Source organism: Numenius arquata, chromosome 15 (genome assembly GCF_964106895.1).
Source record: "Numenius arquata chromosome 15, bNumArq3.hap1.1, whole genome shotgun sequence".
In the NCBI taxonomy this organism is placed as follows: Eukaryota; Metazoa; Chordata; class Aves; order Charadriiformes; family Scolopacidae; genus Numenius; species Numenius arquata.
The window spans coordinates 9,098,211-9,121,402 of NC_133590.1; the positions used below are offsets into that span (position 1 = coordinate 9,098,211).

The following is a 23,192-nucleotide window of genomic DNA, read 5'->3' on the forward strand; positions in this document are numbered from 1 at the left end:
ATCCTGCCTATTACGGATGTAATGTTAGTGTTCAACCTCGGATGTTTATTCAATTCTTCCATTGTGGTATTTTGAAAGATAGTTGTAGCAGTTCTCATTTACAAAAGGAATTTGAATATTTGAATGCATGTAACAAAAATATATATGCGCTACTTGTGAAAAATTGTGCTCTGTGACAGCTCTTTGGAAATCAGGGAGTTATATATGCAAAGGACAGTTCGTTTGTAGTCATCGTACATAATGGTGACAGTTAATACAAACTGGGATGTGCCTGTCTGAAAATCTGGCTGCATACTTGTAATTAATTAATAGGGATTTATCTTTCAAAATAAGATATTATCTTGCTCTTCAGTCTTTGCTGTGTAATAGAGAAACTATCTATTAGGACCTGTAGGCTGAGTTCTCCCAATTCCTTAGCACTAATTTGTAATATATAAAAATTGCGTACCTTTGGGAGACTGAGACATGGTAGCAAGAAAGTAGATAATCACCATTGACTTGAAATTCTACAAAGTGCTTGGATCCTGCAAAGATTACTTTAAATAAATGTGTAATAGGACTAGAGAGGAAGCGTGACACGTGTCAGTATTGATGTTTTGCTTATGCTTTCTTCTTGGTACAAAGTTTGCCAGTAGTTCTGTTTTTCTTTGTCTTCAGGAACAAAATCACATGAGTCCATTACTGTTGGCCTCAGGATCACCACTGTGTTTTCTAGCTACATAGTGGTAGAGTGGTTCAACCTGGCTGGTGTGCTGGGGAGGTTTTTCTGAATACTTGATTGATATAATTATATACGGAATAGAATATACTTCAGAGAGAAACCGTGGTGATCTGTCTACTGTACAAAGTTCTACTCCAACTCCTGCTCCAAACTAAGTATTATTGTTTTGCAGAAGTTATTCTAATGAGTACACATCTCAGTAACTGGGCTGAATTCTGTGAAAGGGTAAGAGTAGTGAAATAAATAACATTCCATGCAAAGCTGTTCTTAATTTTTTAAGCATTTATAAACAAAATGAAACCATTTCATGAAGACATCTCATTCTTTGGCCATGACTAAAGATTAGTCAGACTAAAGACAAGTTAGGAAAATTTGAGGACATGCTTTATATGTACGTTTACGTGAATTTGAGCAAAAAGTAGTGTGCTTGAATCAGCTATCCAGTGGGCTTCAGTGTAATTCACGTGAGCTAAAAACTATTATGGATTCTTCTTGCTCCTATTGGTATTACAACAATCATGGAAAGCCCTCCCAGAGAATAAAGAACTCTGTGGTATTGTCCCGAAAAATATCAGAAGTTGTACTGTGAATACTCAGTCACATTCCATCTTCTGGGCCATACCAATAACCAGCTTTTTGGAACAAGATTATATCTAGTAACCAGATATGGAGCCGAGAATCCTACCACACTCTGCTCTCTCCTGGAGGCTTGGGAAGAAAAGAGGGGTGCAGTGCTACAGATTTGTGTCTTCACTTTTATCCTCAATCTTCATATCGGGTTTGAAGGTTTAAAAACATCATGTGTCTTTCTTCCTTATGGTGCCCTATAATTAATGTTACAGTGCTGATAAATGTATTGTGGAAGTCTCATTTATAATTTGTATGACATTAGCATTACTGGAGAGCTTCTCTGTCTCTAAATGCACATAGATCACTAGTTGGAAGGATGTGTCCGTGTGGGCTTTGATATTCTGAAGGAGATCTCAATTTTCACCCTGGAGAACCTCTTGAAGTACTACACAAAAATAAAAAAACCCAACCACCACACTATGAACTTATATATGTATATGCATTAAATACATACTTATATGTATGTATATAGACAAATATTCACATGTCCGTGTTGAAGAGCTTGTTTTCAGCCCAACTGCAGATAAAAAATTTCAAACCTGTACCCTTTACTTTAGGATAGATTTTTAAAGTATTAGTTTGGGATTAGTTCTTTTCTTCTTTTATTTTTTTTTTTAATTTTAATTTGGTTTTTTGTTTGTTTTGGTGTCGGGTTTTTTTTTTTAATTGTCAAACTGTGATACAAGAGTCTCCCCTGTGCTTAAAACTTTTGCATTTTTATTTCAATCAGAGTGTAGGAAATAGTTTAGATTATGAGTATTCAGATGCAAAATTTGCAGATAAAAATAGATTAATCGGACACATGGAAGCAGAATTTAAAACAGAGATTCTAACTACTGAGACTAGTATTAAGATAAAAAAGGAAAAAAAGCTTTTTCTACTTTTCTAAGACTAAGGGTATTTATTTTAGTTCCTGGCCAAATAGTAGTGTTAGTAAATATATTTCTGGATGCCTAAGGCAATTCCTGTAGTTTCAGTGTATGAAGGGTTCAGTCTCTGTCCTTTTGTTTCACGTACGCCTATTGCTAACGCATCTGGATATCCTAGAAATGTATAGAGAATGACTGACAGGGAACCTCTATAAAAGCCCAAAACTGAAATCATTGGATCATGGCAGCTGCTTCCATGCTCTGTCCTAGGGGTAGTTGTTTTTCAGCATTGTCTGTATCTATGGGAGAAGTGCAATAACCCATACATTTGAGATGATAATATACTCTGCAGTGTTTTTTTTATGTCTTGTTACTGTCTGGATTCCAACTTATTATTTTGAATTAAGTAATATGCAAATTCAATTGCTTATGAAAGACGATATTGTATGTGAAATATTAAGTTTCTTCTAGGGTATTCAAATGAAGCTTAAAACCTATTTCCTGTTTTGAGAAGTTTTACAAGATTATCTCATGAGATTAACTTTAGTTTCACATGTAACCAAACATATTGCTTGTATTTTGTAATAAAACAAATTATTCATAAATTGTTTGCTTGTAAAATAAGTTGTTTCAACTCTAGTCTTTGTCATCAACAAAATTAGTAAGTTTAAATGTCTCTAAGGATTATTTTTTTTTTCACCTCCCTAATGCAAATCTGTCTATTTTTACAATTCTCCCTCCTTCTGGAGTTACAAATGGATTATCAATGTCTATCACAAAGAAAATGTAAAGCAGTGGCTGTGATAGATCAAGTTTTATGCATTTTTGGGCACTTAAGTCATTAATGTAGTTCTGGTGCAGTCTATAATAGCAATTACATCCGTATCACTGTACTATTACAACAGCAAAACCGTAATAATATAATGCACTAATTGCTCCATTTAATAGCGAAGCTCAAGGTTGTATTTTTTTAATATTGCTTAGGGAGTCACTCTTATGTATATAGATTCTGCTGTAGATGTTAGATCTATAGTTTAAATTCAATTCATGCTGTTTCAAACATATTTGCCTTTATGTTTTCTGAGAGTAAGGAGATTTTTATTATCTGAATAAAGAAAAATACTGATGCAGCGTGGAATGAATTGGAAAATAAGTTTCTGTTTCATACTGAACTTTGATGGTGTTTTAGTTATTTACAATGTTTAGTTGACCAGCGTCATCAAAAAAAATCTTAAGGGAACCAGACAGAAGTATAATGTGTTTCCACACTTTGTGAACCAACATTTCTTTTTTTTTGCCAGAGTAAAACTAACTGAGTAGTTATTGGAAATACGTAAAGAGAACATACATGCATAATCTGACCGTGAATTCTACATAGCATGTAAGGCTGCACTGCAGGGGTTACAGAGAGTGTGATTCAGCAGTGATCAATGATTGAGCGTGATTGAGCGTGATCAATGCACTGGCATTTCAAATCTATTTAAATTCTTTAAAATTGAGACATGATTTGATAATGTAAACATTAAGTAGGCAGTTTCATATACCTTTTCTTAGAGCATGGCTCCAAATATAGTAAGAGGTTGTCACTATACTGGCCTGCTAGTGCAGAAATACAAATGTGATGCTGGAAGTAAAGTATTGAATGCTGGTCACCCCCTTTGTTAGAGACTGTCCTAAAAACTTCTGCTCCCTATTTCTAAGAATATTAATTTTATTTTTTTCTCTGTTCAGTGGAACAGCATTAACTTGGAGTCATGAAAAGTTACCTAGCTTGAGCAGTTAGGGCACTTTCCTCAGAGATGAAAGCTGTAGGTTTCAATCCCATTGCTTAGGAAATGAACCTGTTTCTCCTATATCTTGGATCATTACTCTAACTACTATTAAACTATATAAAATAAGTCTTTTTCCTTTTATCATATTTTGGAAGTATGAACCCTTTCCACTTTTTAAAGGGAACAGTGGTAGTATCCCTTTGAGAGAGTTCCACCTGCAAGTTCTTAGTGAGCACGGGTGTTCGGTCTTCTGCTCAGTCTTGAGTGCAGTCTTGGGCATTGCAGGGTGAGGGACAAAAATGAAGACGAGGTGTAAATAACCTTCTTTTCTGTTCAGTGCTTACAGTCTTTCATCTGAGTTTCTAGTGTTTTCTGCAAAGGGACTATTTTGGTTCCTTGATGTTCCCTTATACTCTTTACAAAATTTCATAGATTTGGCAGTGAGCTGTCAAGATTTTCAGGGTCATTCTCATAGTATTTTTCATTGTTGAAAATAATTGAGATGTCAGTAATACATTTAATAAATCATATGAAGAAAGGGGATAGTAATCACCTTTGAAACAGCTTGTAGATGTGCAGTTCTCTTAGAATTTCATAAATCAAAATTTGAACGGGAGATAGTTGGATGCTCAACTTGTATAATTTTTGAAACTACTTTATTAACTTAATTCAGACATGAGTTTAATGGAGCTGTGTTAACTTGCTTCTCCTCCAGATCTACCCTAATGTTTAAGTAATATATTGTTTAAAATCAGACGTGAATGATAAGTACAAACTTTATACTGCTCTCCACTCCCAAACGTGTTTTTAATGTTTTGTTCAACTCTATGTATGAAGAGCAAAAGTCACTTGTAAAAAGACTTGCAGGACTGACAGCTCGGATGCTGTGTTTCTGCTGGTTTTCCTTCAGTCACATTTGGGTAAATCTGATCTTTGTTAAATATTTGAAAGCAAATCTATATTCGAGTATTTTACTGATGTGACAATGTTGATTAGAAATGTGATTTTTCTATAAAATCGTACTGGGAAACATTCTAGTCATGTGTGAATACATTATATATAGTTATAATAGAGGGTGTCTAGGCTGGTCCTGTTGGAGCGTGGACCCTGGAGCGCAGTTCCCCGTGCAAAGTTCAGCTGGAGTTTTTCTCTGCCGGCATCAGCTGGATCACCTCTAATTTGCTGCATTTCTAAGGCTTGTTTCATCATGTAAGAAATTTATGTGGCTGGCGAATTCACTCTGAGCCACTTCTGTATCATCTGGTAACCATTTAATCTACTCTAGGGAGGAATATGAATCTTTTTCTTATGATGATATCATGTGGTACAGCACTCTTGAAGTAGAAACCTTACTAATAGGAAGAGAAGCCCCTGTATTCATCCTTGTATTTTTCAGCAACTAAAAATTCTGCTGATCAGTTCGGGATGAATAGTATCACTCCTTCATCTGCTTAGTAACTGTTTCTATTAAAAGCAGTATATCCATCCATGCACTATATATTATACATGGATACATACAGAGACAATGGTAAATACAACCAATATCATATCTTCCACTTCCTATCTGCATAAAGCCTCAAGAGTGCATGATACTTTACGGAAGAAGGTATTTCATTCTTTACTCCATAGAGTTTACCATCCTTACTAGACTTAATACAACAAATAGAATGCACAGAAGGCTGCAATGTTGATGAGCAATGTTAAATATCATACTGTGTTTGCTTTTGGTCACTTTCTTCTTGGAACTGTACAGTAAGTCTGGAAATTTGGGTACTTCGAACTGTTCCAATAGGAGTTTGAAGATAATGAATTCTATTTGATTCTTTACCAAAAACCACCAAAAAAATCAGTTGGTTAACTATCTGTATATTGTTTTAACCAATCTCTACAGAGACATTCAGATCAGGAATTTAAAGCTGGGCAAAAGTATTATTCTTGCACAGTGCTCCGTTCAGTGCTCAGTACCCATTGAGAAGGCTGAGAGGAGATAAGAGGGAAGGCTATTTGTAACGTGCTTCCCTCCCCCTCTTTTTCTTGTTCTCTATTGAAAAGACCTGCCAGTTTGACAAATACCATCAGCAAGAAAGGAATTATATCTCCAGCCCTCAAGGGTTTCTTATCTCAAACCCAGCCTTTATTATGGTTTTATAGTTTTCCTTCAGCATTAAATCCCACTTTTTCTTACATAAATTTCTAAAACACTATATATTTGTATGTATGTTTGTAAAAATACAAATAATATGCAACACTTTCCCAGATCAGATGAAAATTTATTGTGGCTTTTAAAAATTGTTTCCTTTACCATCAAAGGCATATGAGCTCAAACATGCTTTTTCTGTTAATGTGCAATGACTTACAACAGCAAGAACTGGATTTTAAAGTATAACAGCAAGATTTTGCTGGTTGGTTGTAGTATTAAAATGTTTGCTTTTTATAGCTTTTAATATGGAAATATTTTCTTGAAATAGAAATTGAATTCTTGTTTGTTGATGACTTCCAATAAATGATACTGGTCTTGGTATGAATTTCTCCCATAATTCAAACACTATGGAGGCATCAAATGCCAGTGTTACGTGGGGATATGGGGAATACACGACTTGTATATTTAATACTAGTCCTGCCTTCATCTGAAACTTGTCATCATAAGTAATTAATTGGTGCCCTAGTACTGTGATCTCTTCTGTTGAAACTATTTCAGGAACAACATCTCTCTGTTATGTATGTACTTTCATCGTTCTATTTAACTAGAGAAAAAAAAAAGAACAATTGTGAAAGATGAAGCATACTAATAATGCCATAATTTTATGATAATATAATGTTAACAGTGATAATGACAGAAGGTAGAAGTTGAGAAAGAGACAAGATTTTGGGGATGCTTGATCTTATAAGACAGTGAATGGAACTTACTATACCTTCATTTTCTTCAAACTACTAAACTAATTCCAAGTCCACCATCTGATGTTGAAATTATTGCTGTTTGGATCATCTGTGTTACTCTAGTAATAATGTGCTTTTAGTTTCTGTTTCCAATTTATAAAAAGATATTATTGATTTATCTCTCACAGCCACAGTCTCGCTCTGACTCTCTTTATGGGCTCAGGCTGTGATGCTGTGGAAGCCCAAGTCAATCCAGTGGCATATTACTTTGGTTTTGCCTGTGGCCGTGCTGTCCTGCCCCTTCTCGTGCTGAGTCCACCCTCGTGTGACTTTGCACCGAGCTGTTTCAGAGTGGTTTGAGAGCAGGATGCTAACTGGACGAAGTGCTGCTGTGGATAGTTTTCTGCATTACAAGTGCCAGAACAGCAGCACTCTCAGAGATGAACTGTTCTTAGAGTGGGAAGGAGAGCAGGACCAACGTAGCCAGCAGTTAGAGTGACCTAGGCTCTGTGTGATACCAGTCTGGAGGACAATTTGTCCCTCTTGAATTTCTTAACATCCATTTTTGCTGTTTTAATCTGGGGAGTAAAGAGGGGTGTTTTGGATTTCTTTTTGGTTTTTATTTTTTAACTTTAAGCAGACTTCCTTGAAATACGTGGTCTTGTGGCGGTATTCCTTTATTTTTCATCATATTATAACTTGCATAAATTATTCCACAATTTAAAATTAAGTAAGTATACCTTTTTTAGATATGGCTGTCGTTGGAATCTTACAGGTAAATGAATTCACCAATATTAGGTAAAAATGAAGCTGCATAATAATTGCATAAAGGCCCTAGAAACAGTTAGGGCTCAGATGTGCTGCTCACAGTCTTGCTATGCCAGCGACCTTCTCTCACGGTTGGTCTCTATAGGATAGTTCTGCTTCCTTGTGGTAATAACTCTGTGCAGCTTCTACAGGCACATACTCTTATTTGCTTCTGTATATTATGGAGAGTATGCTGGGCAATAGGTCATTTTTATTGTTTCTTAGTGTCCATATTGATAGCTTTGGGACTCGTTTAAAAGAAAAGGGGTCATCTTGTTATTCTGGCTTCAAACCAGAAGACAAAATGCAAGTAAGTTTTCATTGAGAATATCTGAAAGGACAATATAATTATCAAAGATCTAAACATATATATATATATATATATATATAAAAGTAAATAAAGCCATGGTTTTCCTTGGATTAAATTGGAGAGGTCTCTCTCCTTTTAACTTTGGATTTAATCCTTATCTTTGTGTATAGCAGATATATATTTTTTTAAATGAGAAAACAGCAACCTTCTGTCTGATATGACAGTTTTCCTGGAAGTTTACCCTACCTATCTCCAAAACCTTTTATGATGACAAATTCCAGAAATGCTTTGCCTGCTCTGCAGAAAAGCACTTTCTTTGCTCTGTTTTAAAGGGATTTTCTAGAAGCTTCAATCTCTAGGTGCTCCCTATTTCTACTACTGTGGGGTATGAATATCTGAAGTCAGTAAATTTCAAGTGGGACATAATGAAGAAAGGACTAATTGTTCCAAAGAACTATAATGAAACCACACCAAAACCACATTTGTAAATGCTCCTACAGCGGTGCTAACAGAAATATGCTTGAACGGTTAATTTGAACTGAAGATACTGAAAACAACAGTCATCTCAAATATTTGGTGAAAGAAAAATAATTAGTAGCATACTTTAATCAGGATACCAAAAGTAAGATGATAATGAGATGGGTTGCACAGCTGAAGGAGCGGGAGTTTATCTTAAAGCACTTAGGAAAACCAAACGTTTACTGTCGTGGGTGTTCAGTGAAATACATATGAATTGAAATCCTTTGGCTAATTTGAGGGTGCGTAATGTTAGGGCACTATTACTGATCACTCGATGGCAATGATGGCGGTGGTTGTCACTGTGGTTGTTGAGACGGGCTATAAAGGCAGAGAACTATATAATAAAGGGACACTTCTGTGATCGCCCTCTGGCCTTGATAAATGCCGTGGTAGATGAGTGTTGCTGACAGATTCTTGGAGCACCTACTCAACAAATGCATCTGAAAGGAGCGCCTGTTGACTTATTCTTGAGCAATGCAAATACAGCTTCTCAGAACTAGTGAGTGCAATGTGCTCAAACCCTGCAATTTCTAGAAGAGTAGAAGAATCTGTATGCGTATGAATCCTTTCTCCATAAAATCCATGTGTTGCATTTAAAAGGGAGATCTACCCAAAAATCCAAAGCCTACTTAAATAGAAATGAAAAGAAGGACCAAAAATTATAAAGTGGCATTAATGGAGTGTGTTTAAAGACTGACTGTATGTATATCACTGATCTGTGATATACATTGATAAATGCATATCACTGCAAATGAAGAATCTAGAAGGCCTCTATGAAGTCCAAATAAATAACCCATTTAAAAAGCAGAATAAAATAGATTATTAGGAGTAGAAGAAAGCAGCTTCTTTTTCACCAAGTGACAACAGGAAAAAAAAAGTCTGTCAAATGTGAGGCCACAACTGGAGTACTGCATCCAGTTCTGGGCTCCCCAATTCAAGAGGTACAGGGAACTACTGGAAAGAGTCCAGCGAAGGGCAACGAAGATCAACGAAGATGATTCAAGGATTGGAGCATCTCCCTTATGAAGAAAGGCTGAGAGAGCTGGGACTCTAGCCTGGAGAAGAGAAGGCTGAGGGGAGACCTTATCAATGCTTATGAGTATCTAAAGGGTGGGTTGAAGGAGGAGGGAGCCAGGCTCTTTTCAGTGGCTGCCAGTGAGAGGACGAGGGGCAACGGGCACAAGCTGGAACATAGGAGGTTTCACTCAAATATGAGAAGAAACTTCTTCATGGTGAGGTGACAGAGCCCTGGAACAGGCTCAACTCTAAAAATTCAGTGAAATTCAGTGAAATCCTGCTGATTTTGCAGAACAATTAAAAAACACCCTAGAAACTAATATTAAGAATGGTTTTAAATATGTTTGTCAAATTTTGTTTTAGAGTTCGCGAGACCAGTAGGTGATGAAAGCATGTTAAGAACATCGGAGGGTCATGAGGTATAGGTAGTCTGTTTTTACAATGGAGACAGCAGGGGTTACCCGCACTGATCCCTCTGGGAAAGGAGGGTAAATAGGCAATAAAATTAATTCATACTTAAAATCCAAAAGAGTGTCTGATAAAATCTATTTTTGCATATATTTTGCTGAAAACTTTTGGAATTATTCTATATATGTTTTCCTATGCTTTTGTTTTGTTTTTCAGCTTGTGACGAATGGAAGATTTTACCAAAACCTAATCTGCATCGAGATGTCAACAGATTTGGTCACACTGCTGTTGTCAGTAATGGGTAAATGAAGTGCATTTTCAATTTTCCTGACCATTTTTCTGAATGCAAAAAATATGGCAGAAATTATACTTATGTGAAGTATGGTTCGATAACATACAGCTGATGCAATTTATTAACATGACAAGTAGTGTTCATGAGGGACTTTACTTGTCTTAGATAATCAGTGCAGCTAATCATCAGTTTGACATGCTGTGGAACCTGATCAATGGCATTTTGTATCAACTGTCTACTGTACTAAGGTGTTTCCTCGGTATGTATACTGAGGAAATTCAGTATATATAATTTGGATAATTTGAAATTCAGTACTAACTATCAACCTCACTTAGATGTAATGGGGGAAATCTTTTTCTCTTTGCAGTATGCTACAATTGCTTGTTCTCCTACAATCATAAAGTCAAAACCGCATAACTAAAATTTGCTTGGAAAAAGCAAGATTTTGCAGATACTGATATAGTGGTCATCATTAGCCACTTGCAGGAAAAAAAGCTTGCCAGCACCTAGACTGTATTTACTTTCACATCATTTGCTGAGTAGAGGAGCTCAATAAAGCTTCGTCGTTTAGGAGGAGGAGTGGATCCAGGAGTTTGCTGGATTTGGTAGCTGAACTCTCTGCTTCCCTCACCCCAACACCCAAAGATAAAATTGTAGGACAAATGTCTCCTTTTTGGTGGAAAAGTTGTAGAAAACTGTAGTTGGGTTTAAAGAGATTTCTGCTGTTTGATTGTGTGAGTTTTACTATCGCTGGTTGCCAAATAGGCTCTGTCTGACAGTTGCGGTACCACGGATAACTGTGCCTGTACTACTGATCGCTCCTATTCGATGTTATTCATCACCCTAATAAACTCGGTGTTTAAGTATATGTGGACAACTTACAGATCCTCTACATGCGGATGTTGTGTAGGTCAGAAATAATGGAAGGGATAAGTAATACTACAAATAAGAGTTTACCATATTTTAACAAAAATAGTGGTAAGTTGTAATTCTGTACACAGAGCACTTGAAATTAATCAATGAACAGATTACTTCATTAAGAGAAAATTGCTTGGAATTAATGAATTCAGCAGCTGGTAGTTTTTTGTTCTCATTCATGTTGTTTTAAAACATCTAAGCTATGGCTGATACTTCAAGAACTGCCACTTTCAATGACTTAGATTCAAGGTGAAAATGCCTCTTTTTTTTTTTTTTTTTTTTTTTTTCCCTGAACTTAATGGTACTTTTAGCAGACTTTTATGTACAAAAAGGTGTAATACGAGATGCTCTCCGAAGATTTCTGCTATTGGTAACTGCATGATTAATTCTGTTTTGAGAGTATATGATGCAACATATATACAGGTTCTTTATTATTAACTTTTACTTGAGGTTGTTCTTAATTTTAAATGAGAAGGGTAAGTTCTTAGGTCTGGGCTTCTGGTTCTGATGTCAGCAGCTACTGCACCGGAAATATTACCAAAGAGAAATACCCATCTGCCAATTATTGCTGTCTGTCTTTGAAATCTTCTTGAAGAAAAATGTCCTTTTTTCCTGCAGGCCATTATTTTGCACTCTGTTCTCATTATCTAACTCCAGGTATGAGTAGTTTCATCCATAGCTCTTCTTTTTTCTTTCCAGACACTTGGTGTGTGTCGCTCACTCATATAGATAGCACTTTGAGCAATTTTTTGTTAGACTACTCACTTCCATGGAGAAATATGTTGGAAAAACTAAGCAATAATGGAACCACTGAGAGAGTGTTTATTAGAGATATGATGAATTTTTTTATAGTATTATGTACTAATTTTGATTGTATATCAAATAGATAAGAAATCAAGAAAAATCTATCTATAGCTACAATAACAGTTATATTTACTTGCTCTTTCCTTATAGGTCCATGTACATATTTGGGGGTTTTTCAAGTGTTCTTTTGAATGACATCCTTGTGTACAAACCTCCAAACTGTGAAGCGTTCAGAGATGAAGAGCTGTGTAAAAATGCTCGTCCAGGGATAAGGTGTCTGTGGAACAAGAAACATTGTGAATCCTGGGAATCTGGACACGCTAATAACATCCTTAGAGCAAAATGTCCTAAGAAAACAGGTAAGTGAATTCTAGACTTAGTGTCAGATTTGCAATATGATGTAGGAGACTGGCGGGAGGGGGAGAACACCCAAATGCCCCCCAAAAAACCAGCCAGATGGAACTAGTGATTTGACTCTCAAGACTCTGCCTCTCTGAGAATACTCAATGCAAAAGATTTATGGATTAATTTTTAAAATCACTCAATTCTGGATTTTTTTATTTATTTTAAATACAGGGAAGTAGGTGCAAAAGAGCACAAATTTAAGGTGCTAAAGATACCAAACCTAAGAGGGTTGAAAGAGAAGAATTTACTTCCCTGGGGAGCTAAAGCATAAAATTACTTTAGATTGGATTTGTCTCAGTGTGTTTGAAGCATTTATAGAAGGGTGAGCTTTGAAATATTGTAGCTGAGTTAATTTTTCTCTTTCTCCACCTCCTCCTCTTTCAGGATGTGTGTGTGTGTATACACGTACACATATATATATATAAAAGCCTTTATATTTTTGTGATTGCAAGAAAGCGTAGCAGCAATCAGAGCACAGATGAGTGCTGCAAGTGATAGCTGGCGTTACAGGCATACGGCACTCTCGACTCTACGTACCAGTAAGAGAGAGGGAAAGCGTCGCTGTTTCGAGTAGATTACCTATCAAACAGGAGCATTTGTGTAGAAGAATATAGTGCAGTCACAGCTGGAAACAAACTTGAGGCAAACAAGCCCTTTGCTGCAGTATGTCAAAACGGGTTCAAGTTCATCACGTGTGTTTCTGTGCGGCATTGTGATAGCGGTATTGTTTGAAACAGCAATTTAGCGTTAGGAGTAACTGTTGCACCCTATTCCTAAGTATTTTGGCTTGTCACAAATAAATGCCTTGTGCAAGTGTTGTTCTTATTCTTCACATGAACAGAATATGCATCCCTGCTACGTACATCTGCTTTTTCTGTACATCTTTTCTTTCAGCACAGTGTAAAATTGCTAACTGAACTGTGGCTGTGTGCTGCATCTGCAAGCTACCATACAATTAAACTGCCAGACTACTTTTAATGTTTGTTAAAAAATTATTAGCTCTGCTATTCATCAATGCTTCGAGGCCGTTTATTTTTTCTGTTCGCTTTTATTTGTTTCTGAACTGGATATAAAGTTTTAAACTCAGAAAAAAAGGTGCATTATATAACAAAAAGGTTATCCAGGTAAAGCTTTCTGAAGAACTGCTTTTGTACATTTTCAGAAAATTTAGAGGTCTAGAGTCTGGAAAGTTTCAGCTCTTTGTAAAAAGAAAAATCTGGAGACGCTAAATTCAAAAGTAATACAGATGAAAGTGGATGCTATAAAAAGATGATCAAATCATCAGGTGTTTAAAAAAACAAACCAAATAAAACAAAGCACAGACAGATTGAAGGAAAATAAAAAAGTTAGAGCAGTTTCTAAAGTACAGCTGCTGCAGTGGGAATAAACTACAACTAAACTTGCAAGAGATGAGGTACATACGATTCTAGTTCTGAAGCAGTTGTGTGGAGAGCACTGCTTCACTGCTCTCAGATCCTTCCACTATCATCCAAGAGACTGCTAATAGTCAATATTAAAGGATAAGCAGAAATTTTTAGTGGGTTTTCAAAAGATCAATTCTTGGCTAGCAAGGCTTCCCTGGCAAGACAATCTCTTAAACTTGCATGATCCTGAGACTAAAGAAGCCAAACAGCGCAGGAGTTAAATACAGTAACTGGTGTAGGAGATGGTGGGAATTCTCCTACTTTGGGTCACGGTGATTTTTCAAATTTTTGCATCCTTTAAACAGAAGTAGTTTTTTGTGTCACAAACTGGTTTAAATAACATGAATTTTAGTCCAAGTCTTGAAGGCTTGTGTTAAAGATCTAACATGAACTCTTCTTCAAATATTTTTTTTGTAGAGAAAGCAGAACTATAACTTACAAATCATTATTAGGTTTATAAATTAATTTGTAAAGACTTAAAATGTCCATGTGTTGCTAGTATCTGTCTCGGGGTTGTGCTTTTTTTTACTACTTTTACCATTGCCTTCTTGCATAGCAATATAATATTTTTATCAGAAACCTGCGTCTGAAGGAAATCGTTCTTCTGTTAGTGAAGAAAGAATAGAGAGACTTTCTGATACTCTTAATTTATGCACTGTGCTAAGAGAGTTTGTATGCTCCAGATCAGTGAATGTTCCTTTAGTTGGCATGAGTTTTACGAACCTTCAAATATAGTTGTTACTGAAGGAATTTTTAAAGGAGTAAATCTTATTAACTGAATAGAATTAATTTCCTGCAGTAACTTAAACCTTTATGTATGGCTGGAGTTCAAATAAAGGATGTAACGGAAAACACTCTAAGAAAATGTTTAAAATGCGGTATTCTCCTGTGCGATGTTTCTTTTTGACTTTCCTGTGTGTTGCAGCTGCTGCAGATGACAGATGTTACCGATACGCAGACTGTGCGAGCTGCACCGCCAATACAAACGGGTGCCAGTGGTGTGATGACAAGAAATGCATTTCAGCAAATAGTAACTGTAGCATGGTGAGTCTTCCCAACTCTCTGACCATGTTATTAATAAGGTTTCTTTTCTAGCTAAACCAGGGTCCTGTTGCAGCAAATGCAAGGGGTGTAGTAGACTAATAGTAGGTTGTTTTGAGGACAAACATAAACATGTTTGCTTGGCTTTAGCATTAAAACTGTTGCAGAGTTGGACTGCAGCAAAGGTATCTGTTCCCGGGGAAAAAAATGAATGTATTTGGGATTGCGTTAGCCAACTGTATATCTCTCAGGACAAATACTATTATCCCCTAGTAAATGACATTTGGAATGTCGTGGAGTCATTATCAGCTTGGATTTTGTGCATATGTGGTGTACAGTATGTGGGCAAAAACTGTGGAATCCCATGAAGGGGGATTGTTCGTTGTTTTTTTCCGCTGTTCAAACAGGACCAGGCCAGTCTCCTTAGTCTTGATATTCTGATCATTGATCTTGATAGAAATGTTTTGCTTTAAGTTGTGGAGTTAATTGTCACCTCACTGAAGGAATATGAGCCTCTGTCACCATGAGATTTACTGGCTTGTGATACTTTATTCTAATCTTTGTAAATACAAGCAATAACATACAGGTTCATACAAGTTTATATTTTTCTATTTTTAATTTTGCTTGGTGCCGTGTTTTATACTTTATGTTGTTGTCCACCAGATGCTGCATCTCTTGCTTGTTCATTTAATGTTTGACAAGATTATAATAGTATTTTAGCTTTAAAAATTTTGCATCCTTACATTTTTCAGCTAGCTCGTCACCTGGCTGTACTTGAGTTCAGAATCCTTTCTTTACACACTTTCGTTACTAAAAGTAGCTTGCTCTCTGGTTTGAACCTGATGCAAATCAACCTTGTTCTATGGACGGACAAATTAAGGTGTGAGTTGGATTGCCTCTGACTCAAATCTTGCCCATTCAGAGTGAGCGCAGCCAGCTCTAAGCACTGGCATTCGTAGCTAGTCACTACTAATAAAAGCAATGCAGACACAAATTCAGCAGCAGCCATGCTATAAGTCTGTCAGAGGGATTTCACATTCCAGGCACTAATGGTTAGTTTCCTTTGTGAATCTTCAAGGGCTCTTCCTTTCCTAACACATTATACTATATTAGGTGCCAATTTTCTAACCATGGTTTTCAACTCTAAAGCAAGGAACAGTTGCTAAGGAGCAGACCATCTTCATCCCTAATAAATGTGGAGCACTGGGTATTTTAGCACAAGCTTCGCAGTTCAATATCCTTCTTTGACAGTCTCTGATGAACAAGATCGTCAGCTTAATTAGCAACTGATGCACCAGTCATCTCTATATCATTTCCTGTCTTTTATTCGGGGTTTGAAGTGGATAGCGAAGGTTGTTAGTGGAATTACTAAAGAATGGGATAGTGAAAATTCATCAAAATGATTTCTGAAAAGAGTTACTATCATAAGTTGAAGGTGGCTGTTGCAAAATTAGTGTATTGGCTGGGAGACAATGGAGGCAGAATTTTGCAGCTATCGACATAAACCCACCAAAATAGCATCAACAGAATGGCACCATGTGGAGAAACGGAATGGATCAGGCTGATTATCTGTTTTCATAGACCGCTACTTCTGGACTAGGCCCACAAAATGAAAATGCTGTGATGGTAATATGGGATAACAAGCTGTAGTCTCAGGAATATCACAAGGAGAAAGCCCCATTCTTGCAGCTGCACCTTGATTTATTACTTAGATCATAAAACATCCAGATGAGACAGACAAAATGTTTTAGAATCTGTTGCTTTTGCTTCATGGAAGCTGGCCAGCATACTAAAGATATGGTGGCAGTCAGCTGTTTGGAAAGGCTGTAAAATATGGAAATTTCCCTGAAATACCTCTGGACAGATGGACTTCATAAGTAGTACTAATGCATTGATGATACACATATACCCACCTATGCTCAGCATCTGATGTGGGTCAGCACACTAACAGAACACTATATTCTGCTGCTGTGGAGACTCATGGATCATCAAGGTATGTATCATACTCAGATCGGATGGAATTGCAAGCAGAGTCTCACAATGCCAGGTCATTCTGGAGCTCTAGCTCATTTCAGCGCTAGCAAGATGGTTTATTTTTCTCCAATTAAAACCTCACATAAGTGTGATACTTCTGAATACTGTGGTTTTAGTTGACCCCATCATATCTGATGCAAATATTGAAGGGTGAATGCTTATCGTGTCTTGCCCAACGGGAAACAGTTTACTTAAAATATGTGGAGTAGTTCAAGATGGTACTGATATTTGGCTAGTGAGTAGGCTGAACAGCATGCTAGCAGTCGCATCTTGTCGGTTTTCTACCATTATAGAGATTTTGTCTGTAAGAATAAGGATTTTGAAGGTTGCCTTGAGAAATTACACCACTGGAATTCCCCAGGCTACTTGCAGTGGTTCTACATAACACACTGAAGTTATTCCATAATAAAATGTAGTGCTTATATATAAGTTTAAAAAAAAAAAAATTCTTTAATTTTTATCTTTGATGGATGCTAAAAATGATAAGATCACCTACTATACCTTTTTTAAAAAATGTACAAATACAGATACTGGTTTGCCATAGGGGCAAAAGCAACTATGATACTGTCATTAATACTGTCTTATGACAAGTACAGACTTCATGAAATATGACATACTAATATCTGTATAGCTTCTTTCAAGCTCTTTTATGGAGCCTCTTGCATCTGGTCCAAGGCTGTTTTCAGCTTAGAAACATAGAATATTGTATAGGGCTTCGTTGCAAAGAAGGAAATAACATCATTCATTCTTTTTCTCCCATTCATTGAATGTCTGCATCAAAGATGGAAATTTAAATGGGAATATTTTGATTTACTTGTGAAAAGTTGTAGCATTGCATATGTGTCCCTCTAATACCAAGAATAATAATATCAATCTGCCTACATTTGAGGAATTCAAAGAATAGTCAAGGAGAAATGAATGAAGTAGTAGAAAGAATTATGAATAGAATCAAATTTATCTTGGAGGAAAAAAAGAAAATTTAAGACTAAGGAGTACCCAATAGTAAGATTTGGGAGTAGCTTCAGAGAAATAATAGCAAATCTAGTAGATTAATAATTTACAGTTAGACTAGACAAGATTATACTGTTAACCTGAAAAATCCAGAAGGAGGAGAGGGGGTACGCTGTTAATAGCGATTTCTGAAATTCTAAGATCAACTGCCATAATATTTTCATTCTGCAGTGGATATTCAGATAATCACTGCAGTTCATAAGTCTGTCTATATACTCCCATATGAAGATCACTACTGAAAAGAATCTAAGTAAATCAGACATAAGTGGGAAGCTTTATATATAACGTGAATTACTCATACTTTGGTGTGTAAACATTATAAATATCCTACAGCAATATAGGGCTTCAGTAACAGATGGGATGTCATATTTCTGAATTTCATTGGCTTTGGTAGCTTAAGTTATAACCTTAATATTGTGTTAATATGAATTACCTATTGGATTCACATCTACATTGAACTAATGAGATTTTCATGCAAGCAATGTTTAAATTGGATTTAAAGGAAATAAGTGCTGGGAATAAGGGAATACAACAGAGAACATTATTATAGAATAGTCACTAGTACTTTGAATTTTATTTTAAACATTAAATAACCAGCGTACAATAAGCTTCATGAGTTAAAAGTAATAGAGCAAATATCTTGGTTTAGTTGGAAAATTGTAATCTGTTTGTAATATCACTAAAGAGTATATAATTTTCAAAACCAATCTGAATGCTAAATGATTTTGACTATGTCATCATGAAGTGTTAAAAGTGAGTATTAGTTGAGGTATTGTAAATCAGGATACGGTGGTTACTTGTGCTCTAAAATTCACTTTAAAGCATCTCTCAGGCGGTTTTGTGATTATGCTTTGAGAATGAGTGGAACTAAATGTGGGTTTGTACCAAAAGTTTTTTGTGCTTTGCTCTCTGTATGCATTTGTTGGCCTAGATAGACATTCTGTTACTTTATGGCATTGCCTTTGGCTCTGTTTCATACTGAGGTGTAGATGCTACAGTGTGTAGTTCTCCTAGAACTGCTTCTCTGGTTCTTTTTGCTTCACAGTAGCCTTTCTTATAGACCAGGAAAATAGTGAGTACCTTTTACAATAAGCTCACTGATGGATATCTCATCCATAAAGGCAACAAACAAATCCCTAAACAGCAGTGTTCTCAGCAGGGATGAAGCTGGTCCTATGTGAGATTGAAACTTCGTTGTAACAATTGCATTATTTCAGGATTAAGAAAAAAAAAAAAAGTAAATAAAAAGGAGGCTGATTGTCTTCCCTCCTGACTGCAGTAGTTTGATCATTGTCGTCATTCCAGTACCAAAACCTGTGTAACTTATTGTCATATTGCCCCTTTATATGTGCTTTATCATGTTGCAGGTGACTATTAGAAAGGAAAGCAACCAAAATTGTCATGTAAACCATACATTTGCTATCTAAGTGCAATCCATTTTTGCTACTATGAATGAATTAATCTTTTGTTATTAAAGATGGACAGGATGCCCTCCAGAGGTCCCTTCCGACCTCAACCATTCTGTGGTTCTGTGAGTATAAAGCAGTCTTGAATTAGGACTTATTTTTAATTATTACCTTGAAATTAAGTTAGTAGAGACAGCCTTATGGATAAGATGATGAATTGGCTGAGGATTTTGGGCAATTTATTAAATAAGATATCAATATTATGTGTTAATTAAAAATACTATGCAGAGGGAAAAAAGATTAGTATTCAAAATACCGAACTTGGAAAGGAAGACCTCAGTTTTCAGGAAAAAAACTCACCCCACCAAGCCCAACAAGAAATTCAAGTGAAATTTCCTTCAGTATTTACTCCTTTTCTTGTATATTAACGTGCCAGAGAAATAGTGTTATTCCTGGTTTTACAGCACTGTTTGACAAAATGGTTTCCTTACATTCTGTGCGTTTTATAGTAACTATGTTGCATACAGGTTTGCAGTTAAATCTCTAAAAAAGCGTTATTGAATTTCTTTGACAAATCCTTCTTGTGTTTTGTGACTACTGGTCTGTAGCTCCTATTTTTGTTTCATTTAATCCAGATAAAACAAAGTAGAGCGTATTCTTGCACCTTCAGTCAATGATATGTAATTATTTTACACCTGCATCTTGTGCCATTTTTTATATTCTGTTTGATTATTTTGCTTGCTTTAACCTGTATAGAATGAAACAATTTAGTGAGAGCATATCCCTTAACTATCTAAGAACTAGAGATTTAGTTTAGTTATTTAAGCTCTTCCTGGGCTCTGTAGAGGGAAGGAATATCTTCAAAGTACTGTTTGACCCCCTCAAAGTTAGTTGTGTAGGAGAAATGGGGTGATTTGTGCTCTAGAGGTGCATTGTGTACTCTCCGCGACCGATGAGGGAATCTAGACAAAGAGCTTAAATTCAACCTGGCTTTTATGTGGCTGTGATTTTCTGGGAGGGATCCACCCGCCGTGTATTTCAGTTTTGACTTCTGGTTTGTTGATAGTTTGACATATTTTTGAGATGCCGTTTTGTCTGTTTTATTTTTATAGTCGGTTAAAAACTACACCAAATGTCACGTGAGGAACGAACAGATCTGCAATAAACTGACGAGCTGCAAAAGCTGCTCTCTACACCTGAACTGCCAGTGGGACCAGCGGCAGCAGGAGTGCCAGGCACTACCTGGTAAGGGCTGTGGGGCGGCAACGCTGCTTTTTATAGTTGATTTCAAAACTGAGTAAATCTCCTCCATTGCTGCCAAACAATATTTGTTGGATGAGTAGACCTGAATTTGTTTGGTGCTGACTCTCCCTGCCTGGCTGTGCCTGTACAGGTGAACACAGATGTAATTACATCGCTGATTGGTATATCAATGCTACCTTTAATCTTGTTAAGAGAGATAATAATATTAGTGAAGGCATAACGGCATGTACCCCTGCACAACCTAGTGATGAGTTCTTGCCTGTGGGGATCACTGGGTGCAGAGGGGAACTGCCATACTGAGTCTTTACTGTTACATGTTCACTGACACTGTTACTTTTACTAGCTGAGGTTTTATCTTAGAAATTATACTTCAGTTATACTTCTCTCTTTCTGTGCAGGTAGGGCCTATGATCTAGTTTCTTGATTGTCTAATGTTGGTAATACTATGAAAGCAGTGAATATTAACATGCCAATATAAAATATTCTTAGAAGGTGACTGTTAACATTCTGAAATAATATTTATTTTGTAATTCATAACGTCGTATATGCAGTTAGATATCAGAACCTTTTCCATTTGATCTTTATGTCCAGATGAAGCTAATGAATACAGGTTTTTTTTTCACAGAGATTATTCATTGAATAACTTTAATCAATTTATTCTGTGCAGTTTAAAACTACATTTTTGTAATCTTTGTAAAGATTAACTGTAATAGTTGCTCTGAATTACTTACTTGTCTTTTGATAGTTATCTGAATCTGAGTAATATGTTGAAGAGGAAATATCTGAATTTCCTATCGTTCTGATTGAATTTATATTTGCCTAAATAAAGTTAGGATGATAAAGCAAAGACAGGATAACTTTGCAATCTCTTAATTCTAGGACAGTTGTCTTCAGATTTTGAAATTTACATAACATTTAGAAAAAGTGATCAATAAAGCACTATTAATAATGTACCTAATCTAATCTTTGACATTTAGTTGTACATAATCTAATCTTTAATGTTTAGTTGTGCTCAAATCTGAATACAGAGAAGAAATAGTGTCATAACAATAGTGTTATGTTAAAACTTAGCATATACCATTTAAATATTTTATAAGTTGTTAAAAGTTTCCTTTCATAAAAATACACTATTCAAGATGATACTACTTGGTGTTTTAGAATTTACGTGATGCGAAAAGGGAAATTGAGTGTGGGATGTATTTTGAATTATGATCTCAGGAAGATAAAACTCAGACTCCCTTAAGTTTTTTAAAAGTTTTTTCAAATCAGCTTTAATTGTATGCTTTCTTCACTAGCTCATCTGTGTGGGGAAGGATGGAGTCATATTGGAGATGCCTGCCTCCGCATAAATTCCAGTCGTGAAAGCTATGACAATGCTAAACTGTATTGCTACAATTTAAGTGGGAATCTTGCCTCATTAACAACCTCAAAAGAAGTGGAATTTGTTCTGGATGAAATACAGAAGTATACACTTCAGGTAACTTGAGTAACTGTAATTGATGCTTATGTGAATTAAATTTGCTTTGAGAAATCTATTAGAGGGATTTCTCCAAAGAGAGGAGAGTTTATGCCTTCAAAGAAATGTAGTGTGGTGCTGAAGACTGGTGTAAGTGATGCGTAGGATATTAAGGAAATCTCATATTTAAAACTAATGACACAGCAGTTCCCAAGTGTTTCTTCTTACTGGATTTAACTGTTGCAGGTTACTGTTTGCTTTCAAGATGTGATTCAAGAGAATGGCTGGAACTCTGTTCTAGGATATACCAGCCCTTTCCTGTGACAGCAGGAATCCAAACACGAACAAAATATTTTCACTGTAACAGAGAAACAAATCCTGACTTTCACATCAGTATCTGTAAAACTGCTTGCAGGATTGGTTTTGGGTGGTGAATAGCTTGGCTAATCCATCAGGAAACTATAATGACTACTGATGTGATATGACTTTTCTTTCTGTTCTAAATAGCTCATCTTAGAAGGGAACTGGCCGTGCTCACACTACACACAGTTTTAGGAGGTGAAAAACCCTCACAGAAATGGGGCACTTTCTTTGAGTATTCACCTTGTAGCTACTTAGGGGTTTCTTCAAATTCTACATGAAAACATTACTTTTAATTGCCCTTCAGTTATTCTTACTGTATGTTAAATGCATTTTCTCCCTTTTGGTAGTAGCTAGAAAAGAGATGTGTGGACCTTACTATTAACAGTTAAATGGTAGATTTAAAAAAGAAAATTTGGTTAAACTCACCTGCATGAAAATACCACTGTCATTACTGTTGCAGATCAAAAATCTTTAGAAGTTAGCGGCAAGAACTCTCCTGGAAATTGTAACTCAATATTTTTATCATAATTGAAATAGATGGTGATACCACATTTAGACCAAGTATTAAAAACTATAACAGGTATAAAAGTTTCCTCCGATAACGTGAAGAAAAATGTTCTGTGCATGTCAGTCTATACATATTTATGTATAAAATGGACCTATTTACTTTCTGTTACAAATAGATATGTGTTAGCTGGAGGTCCATGGATAAAGAAAACACTGCGTTGGAGGGAGGATGTACACAAAATAACTTCCTTCAAATTACAACTTCTGTAATCAATAGTTCTTGTCCCTTTTGTAAAAATTTGTGGTGCATCATAGGGGATTTTTCCCCATTTCTCATA

At 36.0% G+C, this 23,192-nt stretch overlaps 1 protein-coding gene across 1 annotated transcript in view; it reads left to right on the top strand.

Moving 5' to 3' along the window:
* The window catches only part of ATRNL1 (attractin like 1), a 509,295-nt gene that overhangs the window by 87,529 nt on the left and 398,574 nt on the right, over positions 1–23,192 (top strand). Inside the window, exons 11-15 of the mRNA XM_074158859.1 lie at positions 10,147–10,231; positions 12,095–12,303; positions 14,699–14,817; positions 20,378–20,510; positions 21,824–22,005. Of these exons, the coding sequence (XP_074014960.1) occupies positions 10,147–10,231; positions 12,095–12,303; positions 14,699–14,817; positions 20,378–20,510; positions 21,824–22,005 (728 nt within the window). The remainder of the gene's footprint in view (positions 1–10,146; positions 10,232–12,094; positions 12,304–14,698; positions 14,818–20,377; positions 20,511–21,823; positions 22,006–23,192) is intronic.